General features: G+C 40.9%; 1 protein-coding gene across 10 annotated transcripts in view; it reads right to left on the reverse strand.

The window, feature by feature from the left end:
- MYO6 (myosin VI) overlaps positions 1 to 18,550 on the reverse strand; it is a 426,976-nt gene that overhangs the window by 131,776 nt on the left and 276,650 nt on the right. For all 10 annotated transcript variants that reach the window (XM_033936483.1, XM_033936482.1, XM_033936481.1 and 7 more), the window contains 5 exons: positions 17,596 to 17,689; positions 12,053 to 12,183; positions 11,807 to 11,884; positions 11,358 to 11,487; positions 6,004 to 6,094 (listed from right to left, as the gene is read on the reverse strand). In XM_033936483.1, the coding sequence (XP_033792374.1) occupies positions 6,004 to 6,094; positions 11,358 to 11,487; positions 11,807 to 11,884; positions 12,053 to 12,183; positions 17,596 to 17,689 (524 nt within the window). The remainder of the gene's footprint in view (positions 1 to 6,003; positions 6,095 to 11,357; positions 11,488 to 11,806; positions 11,885 to 12,052; positions 12,184 to 17,595; positions 17,690 to 18,550) is intronic.

Below are 18,550 nucleotides of genomic sequence, written 5' to 3' on the forward strand. Positions count from 1 at the left end.
TGCCTACCACTTCAGAGCAAGCCAAGGTCAAGGCATGGCGAGTCATTCTTAAGCTAACCCAGTAAGACATTTGCATGACAAATAAAACTGGCATGAAGAACCAAACAACCAAACATTAAGAACTGTGAGGTAAGCTTTGCTTTCACTAGAACAGATTTTAATTGCTGTGGTCTCTCGGTGCTACTTAGCCATTCATGACAACACTTGGCTACAAAAAAAACTAAAAAGCATTCTCACAGTAAATGCACAATAATTTCTCTAGCATCTAAGTCTGATGTAAGCAATCAAATTTATAGCAAATACGTCTCCAGCCTGTTGTATGAAGAAGGTGTACTGCATAACAATTAGTGTTTAGTTTCTTCAAACACCAAAAGATTGATGCCGCAGTGTGGATTGCCTTCTCTGTGTATTACTACAGGTCACCACATCACTTTATCTCTGCTGACACTAATAAGCAAGATACTTGAAAGACAAAATTTAATAACTACAATGGCTGCTAATGAAATTACCATTTTCTTCACAATGAATTCTTACAACATACAAATGGCCACTATTTAGAGGCCGATCAACAGTTTGAAGAGTAATATTACTCCCCTATTAAGGGACCCTAAATGAACTGTCCCTACTTCTGAGACCTAGCCAGAAGTAAGAAACAATGCAAATTGAACAGAGAGAAGGGGGGTCTGCTCATAATGCCAAGGAGAAAGGTTATAACTAACAACCAGCTCAGATGACAGTGCCACCTACCTTCCCTCTTTTCCATTTAGTCCTTGGAGTCTCTAGACAGGGCCCAGTTGGGTTATGCTGAACTGTTTTGTGTCTCAATCTAAGGTGGTTGCAAATTCGATTCACTGCCTATTGCTTGCATGGGTATATTTACATTGCAGATTTCTTTCATTTAATTTTATACTGTATCACACCCAGGGCAATGATAGCGTACAAATAAGTTGTCAAAGGTTTGGCTTGTTGAAGGTTATCAGTTTGCCATTCCTCAATCTTTTACATCACAGGTTCCCAGACTTGGGCCTGGAGGCACCCCAGCCAGTCAGGTTTTCAGGATATCCACAATGAATATTTATGAGAGCGATTTCCATGCACTGCCTCCTTCTCAATTCGTTAAAATAGCCTTAAACTACACAAAATTTATATACCATAAGAAAAGCTATTTAGTTCATCTAAAATTATTTTTATTACAAATTTTGCAGATAATCTTATAATAAATATCAATCACATAATACAAATTTTACTATCACCAATCATACAAATAACAAGGAACCCTTCCAGTCTCTCTACAATTATAAATTCTCCCTAAAGTGTCCAGTTAGATATCTAATCTTATTTTCACTCAATATACCACCATTTTACAAATCATTCATAATAACTTGTCACAGATGTTAGGAGAAATGTTAGAAAATTATTTTTCACAGAGAGGGTGGTAGATGCCTGGAATGCCCTCCCGAGAGAAGTGGTGGAGAGGAAAATGGTGATGGAATTCAAAAAAGTGTGGGATAAACATAGAGGATCTCTAATTAGAAAACGAAGAATGTAAATTAAAGAGCTTAGGCCGGTACTGGACAGACTTGCATGGTCTGTGTCCCATATGTGATAATCTGGTGTAGGATTGGGCTGGGGAGGGCATCAATGGGAACTCCTCTAACTTGGAACATGAGGATGTTACTGGCCAGACTTTATGGTAGATATCCTGTAAACAGGATGGTTGGATAGGCTGGAGTGAGCTTGGATAGCAACTTCAGTATTTGGAACCTAGGACAATACCAGGTGGACTTTACAGTCTATGATCCAGAAATATCAAAGAAACAAGTTAATTTAATCATGTATTTTTAATGGGTATAACTCAAGGGCAGACTGGATGGACCATTCAGGTCTTTATCTGCTGATATTACTATGTTACTATATGTTACCTAAGAGATGCAAATGAGTTATAGGCTCATATATATCTTTAGATAAATGTTAAACGACTTTCTCATGCATTGCCACAGAAAGGAACCTCCTGTGGCCTGATATTGTAGCTGTGTATGAGAAAAAAAAATTAAAAAGAGAAAAATGACCCCGTTCACTCAGAGATGACAAACAACAATGCCTCCCAAAGCTTCACATCACCCAAGGGATCAGGTGGAGGATGCACTGAAGGCAGGAGCCATCCTCATTTGTTCCTATCCCACTGGCAAGCCTATTCAAAATGTTGCTTGAGTCAAGATGCTAGGGAGAGGGCTGGAGAGTGAGTAGCAAGTCAGGCTGATCAGTTCCTTACTTATGGAGAGGTGGTGCTTCAAGGAGATGTTTCCTACATATTACACTACTCCTCAAAAAACCCTCATTGGACCCTAACTGGCCTCCCAACTATCATCCTATATCCCTCCTCCCCTTCTTACCAAAGCTACTTGAATGTGCTGTTCACCACCATTATCTTGACTTTCTTTCATCTCAAGCTATTGGGTAGGGTTAAATGGCCTTTTTTTCAATGGAGGAGGGTAAATAGTGGTGTGCCGCAGGGATCTATACTGGGACCAGTGCTATTTAACTTACTATAAACGATTTTGAAATTGGAGCTTTAAGTAAAGTGATTACATTTGCAGATTACACTAAACTGTTCAAAGTTGTTAAAACGCATGTGGACTGTGAAAAACTGCAGGAAGACCTCAGGAAACTGGAAGACTGTAAATCCAAATGGCAGATGAGATTTAATGTGGACAAATACAACGTGATGCACATAGAGAAGAATAATCCAAATCATTGTTACTGGATGCTAGGATCCACATTGGGGGTCAGCGCTCAAGAAAAGATCTGGGTGTCATCATTGACAATACGCTGAAACCTTCTGCCCAATGTGCAACGACAGCCATGAAAGCAAACAAGATACTAGGAATTATTGGAAAAAGGATGGTAAACAAGACTAAGAATGTTATAATGCCTCTGTATCAACTCAATGGTACAACCTCACCTTGAGTATTGCATTCAGTTCTGGTCTCCTTATCTCAAAAAATATATAGCGGCACTAGAAAAGATTCAAAGAAGAGCGACCGAGATGATAAAGGGGATGGAATTCCTCTCAGATGAGGAAGGATTAAAGAGGTTAGGGCTCTTCAGCTTTGAAAAGAGACGTCTGAGAGGAGATATGATTGACGTCTAAATCCTGAGTGGTCTAGAAAGAGTAAAAGTGGATCAATTTTTTACTGAACCAAGATTTACAAAGACTAGGGGACACTCAAAGTTAAAGTAATACTTTTAAAATCAATAGGAGGAAATATTTTTTCACTCAGAGAATAGTTAAGCTCTGAAACGCATTGCCAGAGGATGTGGTAAGAGTAGTTAATGTAGCTGGTTTAAAAAAAAGGTTTGGACAAGTTCCTGGAGGAAAAGTCCATAGTCTCCTGTTGAGACATACATGGTGGAGGCCACTGCTTGCCCTGGATCGTTGGCATGGAATGCTGCTACTATCTGGGTTTTCGCCAGGTACTTGTTACTTGGATTGGCCTCCAAGAAGACAGGAAACTGGGCTAGATGGACCACTGGGCTGACCCAGTAAGGCTATTCTAATAAGAACATAAGTATAGCAATATTGGTCCATCTAGCCCAGTATTCCTTCCTCACAGAGGCCCAATCCAAGTCACAAGTACGTGGCAAAAACCCAGATAGTAGAGGCATTCCATCCCACTGATCCAGGGCAAGCAGTTCTTATCCTTAACCCGCTTCAATCAGGCTTTCACCCTCTTCATTCCACAGAAACTGCCCTTACGAAAGTCTCCAATGACTTGCTTCTAGACAAATCCAACGGCCTCTACTTCATCCTCACCCTTCTTAATCTATCCGCAACTTTTGTAATGGTAAATCACCACTTACTTATCGATACACTGTCTTAGCTTAGATTTCAGAGCTCTGTTATCGCATGATTTTCTTCCTATCATTCTCATTACATCTCTAGCAAATGCTGTGGTGGATCCTCCTCTACCGCCATCCTGCTGTCATTCGGTATACCTCAGATTCTGTCCTGGGACCACTTCTTTCTTCCATCTACACTTCTTCCTTTGGTGTTCTAATCTCCTCCCATGGCTTCAGTATCATCTCTATGCTGACGACTTGCAGATCTCTCTCTCTCTACATCTGAATTCTCGACAGACATTCAGTCCTAGGTTTCAACTTGCTTGTCTGACATTGCTACCTGGATGCCGCCATCTAAAATTAATTCTCTAAACAGCACTATAATTGAAATAAAGGTCTTCTCTGAGAATATTAATGTTAATTTTTAACACCTTCAGTAACTCCTCACATCAAATTTTGCACATCGTTGAATTAATTTCAGTGGTCGATTACAGCGGCGGTAAGCTTAATAAAGGGATATGAGCCTTGAAAAACCCCTTCAGGTGAAACATGTTGGCGGTAAAATCCCTGAAAGTAAGACAACAATTTTAAGCTAAGTACTTTAACCATATATACAATAAAGGTGGTAAAATAAATCTATAAAAGTTTAGATAAAAGTTTCATGATCCGGTGAGGAAGTAGTACATAAAGCCTGGTACAATAAATATACTTGAGTCCTAGGTGGTACTTCTGAGGATCTGTAAATGTACAAAATTTGATGTGAGGAGGATGTTCTGGTTAACAGCCATCTAAAATTAAACATGGCCAAGACTGAGCTCCTTATTTTTCCAACTAAACCTGTCTCTTCTCTTCCCCCATTTTCTATTTCTGTGAATAACACCTTCATCCTTCCTGACTCATTGGCCTGCAACCTTGGGGTAATCTTTGTCTCTTTCTCCAAAATATCACTAACATCAGACCCTTTTTTTCTGAGTACACTGCCAAGACCCTCATCACCTCTCGCTTAGACTACTGCAACCTGTTTCTCACTGGCCTTCCGCTAAACCACCTCACTCCCCTTCAATCTGTTCATTACTCTGCTGCATGCCTCATATTCCATCAATGTCACTTCATTGGCTCCCTATCTTTTCGCATACAGTTCAAACTCCTCTTACTGACCTATAAATGTATTTGCTCCATGGCTCCTCAGTATCTCTTCTCTCCCCACACTCGCCCTCCCCCTCCTCTCGGGTACTTTACTTATCAATAAGTCTCTCTTATCTGTATGTACCCTTCTCCTATACAGTCAACTCCAGACTCCATCCCTTCTATCTTGCTACACCGTATGCCTGGAACAAACTTATGCCTAACTTGATAAATCAAGCTCCATCTCTCGCAGTATTTAAATCTAGATTCAAAGCCCACCTCTTTGAAGATGTATTCAATTCCAAACTCCAACCTACCTTCTAAGTATCAATAGCTGTCTTATCATTCCCTGTGTAATTCCCCCACTTGAGAATAGTGTACTGATGCACCTTCTTTTCCAGTTTGACTGTCTTGAATAGATTGTAAACTCTTTTGAGTAAGGACTCGCTCTTCTGTATTTTGATGTACAGCTTTGCGTATGTCTAGTAGTGCTACTGAAATGATTAGTACCACCAGGGAGTTCAAGACCATTGGGTGGAAGGGATATTAGGATAGCTCCATTTTGGACCAGTGGGCCCTTAATTTGTTTCATGGTGCCACCTGAAGGACACTTTTTTCACAACTGTTGAGCTGTATTTTCCACTAAGAACAGACCATGAAGCCTTTTTGTCATGTTCCACTTCACATTCATGAGTTGCTTTGCATGAATTTGGATCACAGAAGTTTATTAATGCCAAATTTGCATAAACATTTGCATGAAAAGTTTACTTTTACAATGTGACTTCATGTAAAACAACAAAATGCCTGGACATGTGCAAAATTGCCAAAATATAGGCATTTTATGCTATTTTATGCACAAAGTGCACTTTTGTCCTTAGAGCCCAAAGTCAAGAGAAAAAGTATCACCTACAACATACTTTGACATATGTAAGTAGACTAACATGGAAATTAAACCACCTTATTCAAGTGGTAGGTACAGAAAGAAATTATGAACAATTTCTACTTTCAATTCTCAATACACTGTCATTTCCTTCTTACCGTGGTTTGTGTTTTCGTTTGCACAGCCACATACGAACAGTCTTCTGAATTTTAATGCAGGCACCAGCTCGGTATTTGATTTTGTTCTTCACTGAAAATACAGATATTCTTATAAACATGTATATTCCTGTACACATATAGGCACATTTAAGTAAACTGCATTTACACTCACTAATACATGTTACTGATTAAGTATGCAATGAATACGTTATAGATTATGTAGGTTATTGTTTTGAGTTCGTTAGTCAATTTAATTTGCATACACTTCAGAGGTATGCACACAAAGGTAAATACAATAATTAGAATGCAAGGGTTAGAGTGCTAAATCTGTTAGCGCAGGTTAATATATGCTAAATCTGTTAGCGCACCTTAGTAAAAGGTATGCTAACAGATATATACGGTAGTTTACTCTAGCTGAGCTATGTACTGGGGTTATTGCATAGAAATCGTGGTATACAAATAGCCCTTTTTTTTTTAACTGGGTGCTAACAATTAAGTTCTTTCTTTATTTAGAAGCAACAGTCAAAATCCAGAAATACAAATCAAGAAAAGAGAAAAATACAGCAAAAATATCTTATCCTTACATGTCATAGAAACATAGAAACTTGATGGCTGATAAAGGCCAAATGGTCCATACAGTCTGCCAATCCGCAGCATCCACTATCTCCTCCTCTCCCTAAGAGATCCCACGTGCCTATCCCATGCTTTCTTGAATTCAGACATTGCCTTTGTCTCCACCACCTCTACCAGGAGAATATTCCATGCATCTAGCACCCTTTTTGTACAAAAGTATTTCCTTAGATTACTCCCGAGCCTGTCACCTCTTAACTTTATCCTATGCCCTCTCATTCTGGTGCTTCCTTTCAAATGAAATAGACTCGACTCACGCGAATTTACACCATGTAGGTATTTAAACATCTCTAAACATCTCTATCATATCTCCCCTTTCCCACCTTTCATCCAAACATATTGAGATCTTTAAGTCTGTCCCCATATACCTTATAACAAAGGCCACTGACCCATTTTAGTAGCCTTCCTCTGGACTGACTCCATCGTGTTCTAAATGAGGTCTCAGCAGAGGAATCAATACCTCCTTTTTCCTACTGGCCATACCTCTCCTTAAGCACCCAAGCATCCTTCTAGCTTTCACTGTCACCTTTTCAATCTGTTTGGCCACCTTAGGATCATCACATACAATCACGCCTAAGTCCCGCTCTTCTGTTGTGCACATAAGTTCTTCACATCTTACACTGGAGGTATTGATGTCCCTGTATAAGACTCTAGTGTACAATTCTGGAGACTGTACCTTCAAAAAGATATAAAAGGATGAAGTTGGTCCAGAGGAAGGCTGCTAAAATGGTGCATGGTCTTCGTCATAAGGCACATAGGAACAGACTTAAATATCCCAAATTTGTTGCCTTCAGCTCTTGGATCCCTCTTTGACCTCTACCCCTCTCCTATCTTGGTGTCTGCTCTTTCCATTCACTTCCTCCTATTTTGGCCTGCTGGGGGATGTGCCTGTCTTCAGTTTCTTCAAGACACAGCCAATAATTCTCTCTCCTCTGGCAGGTATGATGCCATTGACTGGGATAGCACTGCTGCCTACCACTTCTTTGCATGGCCTCAAAGCAGTTCTTTCTCTCACCCAGCAAAGGTTAAAACATTTGTGTGGAAACTGTTTGAAGACAGTCTCAGCTCTCTTTTGCATTGATCCTTCCTTGCTTTACCGGCCTTACATATGTAGTGAAGTTAAGGTGCTCCTTTGGACCGGAGTGATGATTGGACTTAGAACCAGACTGGAATTTATTTTATCTTAACTCAAAACTTAAGTTTTTTTGCTGGGTTTGTTTTAATTTTTCTGTTTTATTTCTTCATTTTCATTTTTCTATTGTTTTTTTTTTTTCTTGATTTGTAATTTATATATTCAATTTGTTAGATCTACTATTCAAATTTTTGAAATGTAACCTTTATTTTATTCTTCCTGGATACTTTGGGTTCTCTGTTGCTAATATTATGATGTTTTTTCTGGGGTTTCTTCTCCTTTCTTTCCTCCTTTCAATTTATCTTTTTATAAAAGTGATGTTGTTTGGGGTGGGGGGATGCTTTCTTCTGTTTCTGACTGGACTTTGAGGTCTCCGTGAAGGACGAACATGGCGGATCTCCTATTGTCAGCATTTACCAAGTTGTATAGTGGTGTTGTATATTCTTTCTTTCTTGGTTGTTTTATGATTTGTTATATGCTGTTTAAAACTCAATAAAAACTTTTTTTTTTAAAGTTCAATAAAGTTTTATTATTTCAAAAAAGTACAAGGATAACAATGTACAAGAGTAATATAGGGAAAAATACAGAAGTGGATCCATACACAATTCAAACGTACAGTAAGGCCTTCACCACAATGAGAGGACTGAATAGGAAAGGCATAAGTAATATACAGAAATGAGAGAAACCCAAATGTATGAGTAAAAACTCAGTTCAGCTGTGAGGAGATACGGAAACATCCAATAACAACTTCCAAGTGCGCTCAAAAGAGCACGAGGACCTATTTTTAAGGGCCGCTGCCCTTTCATATTTGGCTATGACACATATTCTCAGTTTTGTAATACCAGCTTGATAGCCAGTTGTAACAACAAATGGAAAAGTTTCGAGTCACCCATATTCAGGGCAATTGAAAGTTGATGAGTGCCGAGAAAAAAGTGATGTTTTTCTCTTAGGCACTTTAGTTTAGATTGTGCCTAAGTGGTACCTCAGTCAATATATCACTACAGTAAAATGTGTTATTTTACCATGGCTTTGTAACAACTCATTAAATGCTTCTTCAACATGACATTAAGAAAAGACTTTCCTTTAGGGAAAAAATGTCAAAATGCTACTACAAATTGAATTTTCTGTTCTCTATAACCAAGTATTTTGGATAAGGTTAGCTTGGCATCACTTCACTATTTATACAAAAGAACAGACTATAAACACTCCATTGACAGATATGTATCAAATAAACCTCTAGAATTCTTATCAATAGGGAGAAAGAGTTCAGTCACAGACAGTTTAACTATTGCTGACATACACACAAATGGACTGGATTCAGTAAATAGTGCTCAAAATTTGGCACTGAACTGTATGCTATAACAGGTGTTCTGGGATTGGCGACCTTTATAAAACAGTGCACATCTCCAAGATCTCTGCTCAACTTTATGTATGAGGAGATAACGGTTAATGTAGCTTGTTTTATGAAAGGTTTGGACAATTTCCCGAAGGAAAAGTCCATAGTCTGCTTTTGAGATAAACATGGGGGAAGCCACTGCTTGCCCTAGACCAGTACTAACACAATTAACTCCTAAACGTTTCCAAAAGGTGCTTACAAAGATACAAAAAAGGCAAAAGTGTCAAAAGGACTCTATGAGTGTAATCATCAGCCGATCACCACAACCAAACCATAGAACACCAAACAATAAATATAAATTTAGAAATAGGGGCGCTCTCAGTGTGAGGTTTTAGCGACGGGAAAAACAACTCCAGCGCTTCCACATACAAAGACAAAGGTGAATCACCCCCGCCTGCACACCTTTCCCCCCCCCAGCCGGTTCTGTTCCAGTCTCATGGTCCTGATGAAGAGTTTTTCCCGAAACCGGGCTTGGTTGATCTAGAGACTATTTTTGTCTCCTTCAATCTTCATTGACTTCATTGATGTCTGGCTCGTCCCAAAGCTAAGTTGGCTGCGGTTTTATTATGCATCTTGGAGATTAGGCTGGGGAGGACTCTATGAGTGTTTTTTCAGTTTTTCACTCTTTACAACAGTTCACAGTTTGTGATTTATTTATTGATATTGATTCAGCACATTTGATTTCGCACACATGGGGCTCTCTATGATGGTGTGCAGGCGGGGGTGATTCACCTTCGTCTTTGTATGTGGAAGCGCTGGAGTTGTTTCTCCCGTCGCTAAAACCTCACACTGAGAGCGTCCCTATTTCTAAATTTATATTTATTGTTTGGTGTTGTATGGTTTGGTTGTAGTGATCGGCTGATGATTACACTCATAGAGTCCTTTTGACACTTTTGCCTTTTTTGCCCTAGACCAGTAGCATGGAATGTTGGAACTATTTGGGTTTTTGCCAGGTACTAATGACCTGGATTGGCCACTGTGAGGGAGGGCTACAGGGCTAGATGGACCATTGATCTGACCCAGTAAGGTTATTCTTATGTTCTTATCTGAAACCAGGTATAAATCCCGGCACACAAATTGGGTGCAGATTTGCACTACTCTATGACACTGCATGCATTTTAAGGGAATGTGTCTGACCTGCCCATACCCCTCCATGGTCAGGCCACTTTTACAGAGACTTGCAGAAACATGCACTATTTTGTAAATGTATATCTCATCAGAATGTATACCAGGACTTAGTACATATCACAGATGTTGAATTACATTCAGTGGCACGGTATGATGGAGTAATGTTCTAATAAGGGATGATAAGCCTTGAAAAAACCTTGTTCAGGTGAAACATGTTGGCTTCTATTTCCCTCAATGCAAGACCACATTAAAAGCTAAGTACTTTTAAGAATAGAATATCCCCTAAGGGGTGTTATAAAAATAGTATGAAAATAATACAAATTAAAAAATAAAGTTTGTTGCTCCAGTGAAGAAATAGTACATAAATCCTAGAGCAGAATAGAGAATGACACGGTGACAAAATTCATCACTGTCCCCATCCCCGTGGATAACCGCGGGAAACCATCTTCATGCCATTCTTTAAGGAGAGAGGGAAGAATCAGAGTATGAATGGCCACAACCACTGACCCGCAAGCTTTGCTTTGAAGAATGCTGGCGTAAAAGGACCGAGGTTGAAATAGACACTAGAAAATGACATGGGATTATTTCCCACGGTTATCCGCGGGGACGGGAACGGTGATGAATTTTGTCATCAGTGAAAATCTTTGAGCCAAGATGGTACGTCTGAGGAGCTGAGCCAAGATGGTACTTCTGAGGAGCTGGGGATTAGTTGTTGGATGTGAGGAGTTTGTGATATGCACTAAGTCCTGGTACACATCCTGATGAGATACACATTGATGATCCTCACAAAAATATTATAATAAGAAAGTGAGTGCTGCATGGAAAATTAACTATTCTGTAAATGGACACATAAGTGTGTTTTGGCATGGATCTGCCATTTCTGCCCTGTTTCGGCACCTTTCATCCATTAAAACGCTTTTCTGCACTGAAGTAGCACCTAACATTCGGTGCCATATATATAATTCTCCTGAAAATAATTACCTACTGCTAACTCTAATATTTCCAAACTTATTTCGGCTCTTTAAAAAGTACAAAATGGCAGAGGCAGTAAATAGAAAAGTTACATACATTTAATGACGGACAGCACACACCACTGAACCTTTTTCCAGCGGCTGCAGATAAGCCAGTGATCGACGCGCTTAATCAGCTCTGCTAAATGATCAGGATCGGACTTCATGATCTGATCAAATTCTGCAAACTGAAAAGGGAAAACAATGAGTTTAGAGAAGTACCACTGAAGAGAGAAATCTACAAATTTCTGTACTGTAGCTGCCTAGAAAACCAAATTAAGTACAATGCATTATTCAATTTTTCAACCTTGTAAGATGTTTAACGTGCTGATTCACAATAAAGCAATCAAATTCCTCCACTTGGCAAATTTGTAACTAAGAGCCTTAGAACAACTGGCACGCAAATGTTAAAGGCTATTAGAACAAATGTCTTAGGATCTCGTTCTAACAGAATGGTTTTTCATTATTCTACATTCATTGTGCCCAATTTAAAAAGTAACCACTTACCTTGCCAGGTCTGAAAAACACCTTAGTTAAACCAAATTTGTAGTCTTGGTCATTTAAGCCTAAAGCTTTGAACAGAGCCTGTAACATAAAAGTAGTATTAATCAGTTGAAGTTATGCTCAATAAAAAACATTCTTCAGAGTACGCAATAAAATTACTAAAAGCTGAATAATTTCAGTTTCACTCAGTTCCAGACAGAAGGGGAATTTGCTCCAGGCCATTGACTCTGGTAATAAAGATCTTAATACCTTACAGAAGAGCCGGGGGTCCAGGCGAGAGAGCTTAGCAGGCATGTACTTTTTATACATGTTGTAGAGCTCATGAAATGAGGCCCGTGATGGGAATCCACCCTGCATCAAGTCCAGGACAGACACCATGCCTGCAAGCAAATGAGCAATAAAGATTACTTGAGAAAATTAAATAGTGTACTGCAAAGATACAAATGGTTAGTTAATACTGGCAATTACAGAAGTCAGAAACAATAGTCATGTGCTGGGTCTAAACTAATCAGTTACATGTTGTAGTACTTTCCAGCACCCTGTTCTTCTGAAGAGGGGCCTAAGACTGTTCCCAAACTGCACTCTAACCAATGATGTGATGATCAAAACTAAAGTGTAGTAAAGTATTTTGAAAGCTACAATGGCGACACAATTGACAAATTCTTACATTTTTAAATTAAGAGAGGTTTGGAATTCAATTCCATCTATGATAAGAGACTTGAACTCCTTTCAATTATTTCGTAAAGCACTAAAAACCTTTTTATTTTCTAAGCATTTAGCAACTCGCTCTGTTTAAATTTCTTTTTATCATTACTTGTACATTTATGTTTATCTGATTTTTTTCGTCTTAGTCTTTGTTTTATTATTACTGGTTCACCTTATGATTGTTAACCGAGTTGAGCTTCAATGTTTTGAAGATGACCCTATCTATAAATTTAAGGTTTAAGCTTAGTTAGTTTTAGTTTAGTCTGAAATGAGGGAAGCTACTGCTTGCCCTGGATCGGTTCATAGACAAAAGCGCGCGCCAACAATTGAGCGCAGCATGGAGGCGCACGCCGCACAAAATTACAGTTTTTAGGGGCTCCGACGGGGGGTTTTGTTGGGGAACCCCCCCAGTTTACTTAATAGACATCACGCCGGCGTTATGAGGGGTTTGGGGGGTTGTAACCCTCCACATTTTACTGTAAACTGAACTTTTTCCCTAAAAACAGGGAAAAAGTTCAGTTTTCAGTAAAATGTGGGGGGTTACAACCCCCCACATCCCCCTCAATGCCCCCACAACACGGCGCGATGTCTATTAAGTAAAGTGGGGGGTTTTCCCCCCCCACGCCCTCCCGTCAGAGCCCTAAAAACAGTAATTTACAGCGGCGCGCGCCTCCACGCTGCGCTCAATTGTCTGGGCGCGCCTTTGTCGCGGTGCGCTTTTGACCTGACACCCCCTGGATCAGTAGCATGGAATGTTGCTACTCTTCAGGTTTTTACCAGGTACTAGTGACCTGGATTGGACAGAGTGAGGAAAGGCTATTGGCCTTGGTGGACCATTGTTCTGAACGGTGTCAGGTCAAAAGCGCGCCGGGACAAATGCGCGCGCGCAGACAACTGAGCGCAACGTGGAGGCGCGTGCCAAAGAAAATGACTGTTTTAAAAGGCTCTGATGAGGGGTGTGGGGGGGGAACCCCCCACTTTACTTTATACAGATCGCGCCACGTTCTGGGGGCGTTGTGGGGGGCTTGGGGGGTTGTAACCCCCCACATTTTACTGAAAACTTCACTTTTTCCCTAAAAATCAGGGAAACAGTTAAGTTTCCAGTATAATGAGGGCGGTTACAACCCCCCAAACCCCCCACAACGCCGCCGCGATCTGTATTAAGTAAAGTGGGGGGGGGGTTCCCCAACAAAACCCCCCGGAGCCCCTAAATACACTCTTTTTCTTTGGCGCGCACTTCCGTTTTGCACTCAGTTGTCGGCGCGCGCCTTTGTCTTCCGCGGTTTTGTCTATGAACCGGTCTGAACCAATAAGGCTATTCTTATAGTCTGCATATGAGGTGTTAATCAAAAACCTAGACCTCAATTTTGACCTGCTCAATGCCAAAACATCCATGCAAAACCCCATCAGTGGAAGCACTGTGTCTATGATCAGACAGCTGACCTTTTGTTTAACCATTCAAATGCCCATCTGTCAATGACAAGACAGACAGACAAAACTGCTAGTTCATACATGAAGTGTTTTGGGACAAACGCAGAGCAACAGGGGGGATTATGCTAGGAGTACTGTTCATTGATTTGGAGACTTTTTCTGTGCAAAAGTACTTGTACAGGAGGTAGCGTTTCTGTTTTTAATCTGTGGGTAACATTCTTGTTTGATACGTTCTATCCTTGCACTTTTCATAGTTCAGATATTTATTTATTTAAAAAATTTCTAACCCACTTAAGCCTAAGTGGTTTACATAAAAAAAAAAACAATCAGCATAGGCAAATAGATAACTACATTTAAAGCATTTACAATCTGAATCATAATTCATTCAAGAGAATGCCTCGACAAACAAAGTTGTTTTCAGAAGTTTCTTAAATTTATTTATTTAGTCATTCAATTTTCTATACTGTTCTCCCTAGGGAGCTCAGAACAGATTACATGAATTTATTCAGATACTCAAACATTTTTTCCGTCTGTCCTGGTGGGCTCACAATCTATCTAATGTACCTGGGAGAATGGGGGGTTTAAGTGAACTTGCTCAGCACCCAAAAGCTTCAACTGTCTATGAATTGTAAGTCTCATGTTCTTAACTTCTACATCTAGGGGCCATTATGGATCTTCATTCCATCCAATCAGCATCACATCTGCCTTAGCCAGGTTCAGTTCTAATTTGTTGTGTTCAGTCATCCATGTATCTAAAGCTTGCAGACATCTCAACAATGTCCTTTGCAAATCAACTTTCCAGTCATCCATAGGGAAAAAGAACTGAATATCGTCAGCATAAAAACAATAACTGATGTTCAATTCCCGAAAAACCTTCTGCAAAGATACTCTATAGCAATTAAAAAGTAGAGTAGAAAGTGCCGATCCTTGTGGGACACCCCTATATATAGCTACAGTACTTAGATTTTTGAAAGATTTTAAACCTGCATTAAAATGATGGGGCACCAGGAATAGTTATGTAAAAAAAAAAAAAAAATGGATCAAGAAAAGAGGTACGATACAGAAAAAGAAGAGGTACGAACCAGCCACAGCAAAAGTCCAAATCACAAAACAGCCGTTAAAAGGAACAAACCAGCAGCCATCAAATAGATGAACTGTATTAAGAAAGCAACCTTTAGTAAACAGTGTGTTATTACTATCACATCACAGACATTTTTTTTAGCTTTTCGCCTCGTATCTCCTTAGTCTTAATTTTCTTCTTCTTTCTTAACCCTTTTCCCCCCTCAGCTCAAGCCCTCCAACCACTGCAATATCAGAATCGTATCCTTCTAGGTGACTTTAACATACATTTTGACCTAGTTTTAAATTCCATCACCTGCTTGATGACCTCTATCATACCCAACACATTTAAACTTCCACTCATGTAGCTGGTCACACCCTAGATCAGGGGTGTACAATAGGTCGATCGCAATCGACCGGTAGATCTCCAAGGCAACGCGAGTCGATTGCGTTGCCTTTGCGATCTTTTTCTCCCTGCTGCTTCCCCAAGCCAAGCCTGGCACGTACAAGCGCCAGACTTACAAAACTTCACCTCAATTTTGACGTCGGAGAGGAAGTTTGGGGCCAACCAATCACTGCCTGGCTGGCCTGGAACTTCTTCCCCAACGTTAGAATTGACGTTGGAAGTGAAGTCTTGTGGGCCCGGCGCTTGTACGTGCCAGGCCTGGCTCGGGGAAGCAGCAGCAAAATGACAAACTCCTGAGAGAAAGGCAGCGTGCCTGCCAGCATATTCTCCATATCTGCCTCCCCCTGCATCTTTAACTCACCAACAGTCCCTGCTGAACAAGAAGGACGCACCTCTACCACCTACGAGAGCGTCGCCTTCTTATTCCCAAGCGTGTCTTTCACATGTGGAGCCAGCGCGCACTCCGGAGCCAACAAAGCTGCCGCCGCATCCCCTGAGCAAGCGACAGAACACACTCCTGACAGCGTACAGCGCTTACCCGCTTCCGCCGTCATGACTCCAAACAAAACAGCTGTACTCACGAATCTGAAAGGCAGAGTCCTTTTACTACCGCACAAATCCTGTGCCGGTGAAACCAGGTTTGGTGAAGCGGTGGTGGCTTGGGGGCGGGGGTAGGGAAAGAATCGAGGAAGTGAAGAAATCGGCACGATGGCTTGGGGGGTAGGGGGAGAGAGAAAGAAAGGCAGAAATAAAGAGGGGGGCAGGAGGGCAGAGAAAGAAAAGCAGAAATAAAGAAGGAGGGCAGGGGGAGAGAGAAAGAAAGAGGGGGCAGGAGGAGAGAGAGAGAAAGAGGGGGCAGGGGGAGAGAGAGAGAAAGAAAAGCAGAAAGAAAGAGGGGGCAGGGGGAGAGAGAAAGAAAGAGGGGGCAGGGGGAGAGAGAAAGAAAGAAAGAAATATTGGCTTTACAGAAGAAGGAAGTAGAATCAGAGACTCATGAAATCACAAGACAAAAAGGTAGGAAAAATGATTTTTTCAATTTAGTGATCAAAATGTGTCTGCTGTCTATATTTTGCACTGTGGCCCCCTTTTACTAAACCGCAATAGCGATTTTTAGCGTAGGGAGCCTATGAGCAGCGCAGGGCATTCAGCGCAGCTTCCTGCGCTAAAAAACGCTATCGCGGTTTAGTAAAAACGAGAGGGGGTATATTTGTCTATTTTTGTATAGTTGTTACTGAGGTGACATTGCATATTTTAAAATCATCTGCCTTGACCTCTGATAAAAACCCCGAATACAAATGATAATTAACATTTTCTCTAAGTACAGTGTGCTTTGTATTTTTTAAAATTTTATTGTTGGTAGATCATTTTGACTTGGTCATTTTAAAAGTAGTTCACAAGCCCCAAAAGTGTGGGCCCCCCTGCCCTAGATGCTGTCATATCCACATATCCTCTTTTCCAAGACTTAAGAATAGATTCCCCCCAACTGCAGAAACCTTGGATGGACCGTCTTATTTGTTTCTCATTATGATTCCCAGAATCTTCCTACCCTTAATCCCCCTGCCTAAATTCACATGTGATCTTAGCAATCTTACCAAAGATATGTCTGAGGAAAATCTCACTCTAAAAACTCAAACTTTTTCGGATCTCTCTCTGCAGGGACAATCTTCCCTAAAGGGATAAAGAATTGCAAACCCTCTACAATTAATTAGCACCTACCACACTTCTTCACCCTCTTTCTCTTCTGTGTGTTTTAGTCCTAGTCACTGAAAAAACATCAGTGGACAATGACAATGTAGTCATATTAGGACAAAATTCAAGAAAGAGAATGGGAATAGGGGATGGGATTTGGTTTACTGCTTTCTGTGGTTACCATCAAAGCTGTTTACATACAGGTACTTATTTTGTACCTGGGGCAATGGAGGGTTAGTCACAAGGAGCTACAGTTCCCCTGGTTCTCAAGCCACTGCACTAATCATTAGGCTATTTATCCACTCATATTCCTACTCATGATTTACATCATGTCTTCTTTATCAACAAAGAGAATATGAAATGAAAATTGCAATTCCAGGTGATTCAGTCTTGTTCAGAATTATGTAATTAAATCCTAAAAGATTTCAGATAAAAGTTTGAGATTTGCTGCTCTAGAAAACCCATAAACAGACCTCCAAGTTATTTATAAAAAGCCCATTACCTGAGCATTGAAGCTGAGACAGGATCTGTGCCCCTTCAAACTGGTGGCTCGTCATCTTTAAATTGGGCTTGATACAGCGAATAAAACTGGAGCCCTATTGATAAAACAGCAAATTCATGGAACATGTGACTTACAGTTCAGTATGCAATTATATAAACTGAGTAACACAACTTGCATTTTTTTCCAGCCCCAGGGAGCCTGAAGAGAAATATGGACAAGATTGTCTCAAGGAACTAGGGTGTCCTGAGCAAACTTTTGCATCGCTATCCTTCTTCATTGGTGCCTCTTGAATCACACCTTGCCCATGATCTAGTATCTCGCCCTCCATTCCCTCTGTCCACTATCCAGTACCTCCCTCTCTTTCTCAAGTCCCCGCTTCAACGTACTTTCAAACTTGTCTTTACCCCTAGAGGTCGCTGGCAGTGATTCAGCCAGCCCTGGAGCCTTCTCTCTGCCACATGCAGCCCTGCTGCAAACAGGAAGTTGCATCAGAGAGGGTAGGATATGAGAGAGGAAAGCTCCAGGCCAATTGAAGGCAGTGTGCATGAATCATTGGCACTGCTAGCAACAGAGGGGATTGGGGGGGGGGGAGTATTGAGAGAAAAAGGGGGGTGCTGGACAATAGGCAGGGGGCGCACAAAAGATCTTGGGGAAGCCTAGAGGGAACAGGGATTTTGACATCCTTTATCACCAGCACCCTGAGCTGCTGCCTCAACAAGTCCACAGGTTAAGCCAGTCCTGAGTGTAGACAAAATCCTTACATCTTGCCCACCAAAATTCCCACACATACAATATATTCTCAAATATAAGCGGAGATTTTGGGGCCAATAAAATGGCCCCAAAATGGAGGTCTCAGTTTATATTCGGGTCAAAGCTGAGCCACCCCCTCCTGAACCTGTTGCAGTCCTCTGCCGGGCCTGCCGTGAGAACTGGTGGTCCAGCGGTGGCTGGGACC

This window comes from Geotrypetes seraphini, chromosome 3 (genome assembly GCF_902459505.1).
Source record: "Geotrypetes seraphini chromosome 3, aGeoSer1.1, whole genome shotgun sequence".
Taxonomy (NCBI): Eukaryota; Metazoa; Chordata; class Amphibia; order Gymnophiona; family Dermophiidae; genus Geotrypetes; species Geotrypetes seraphini.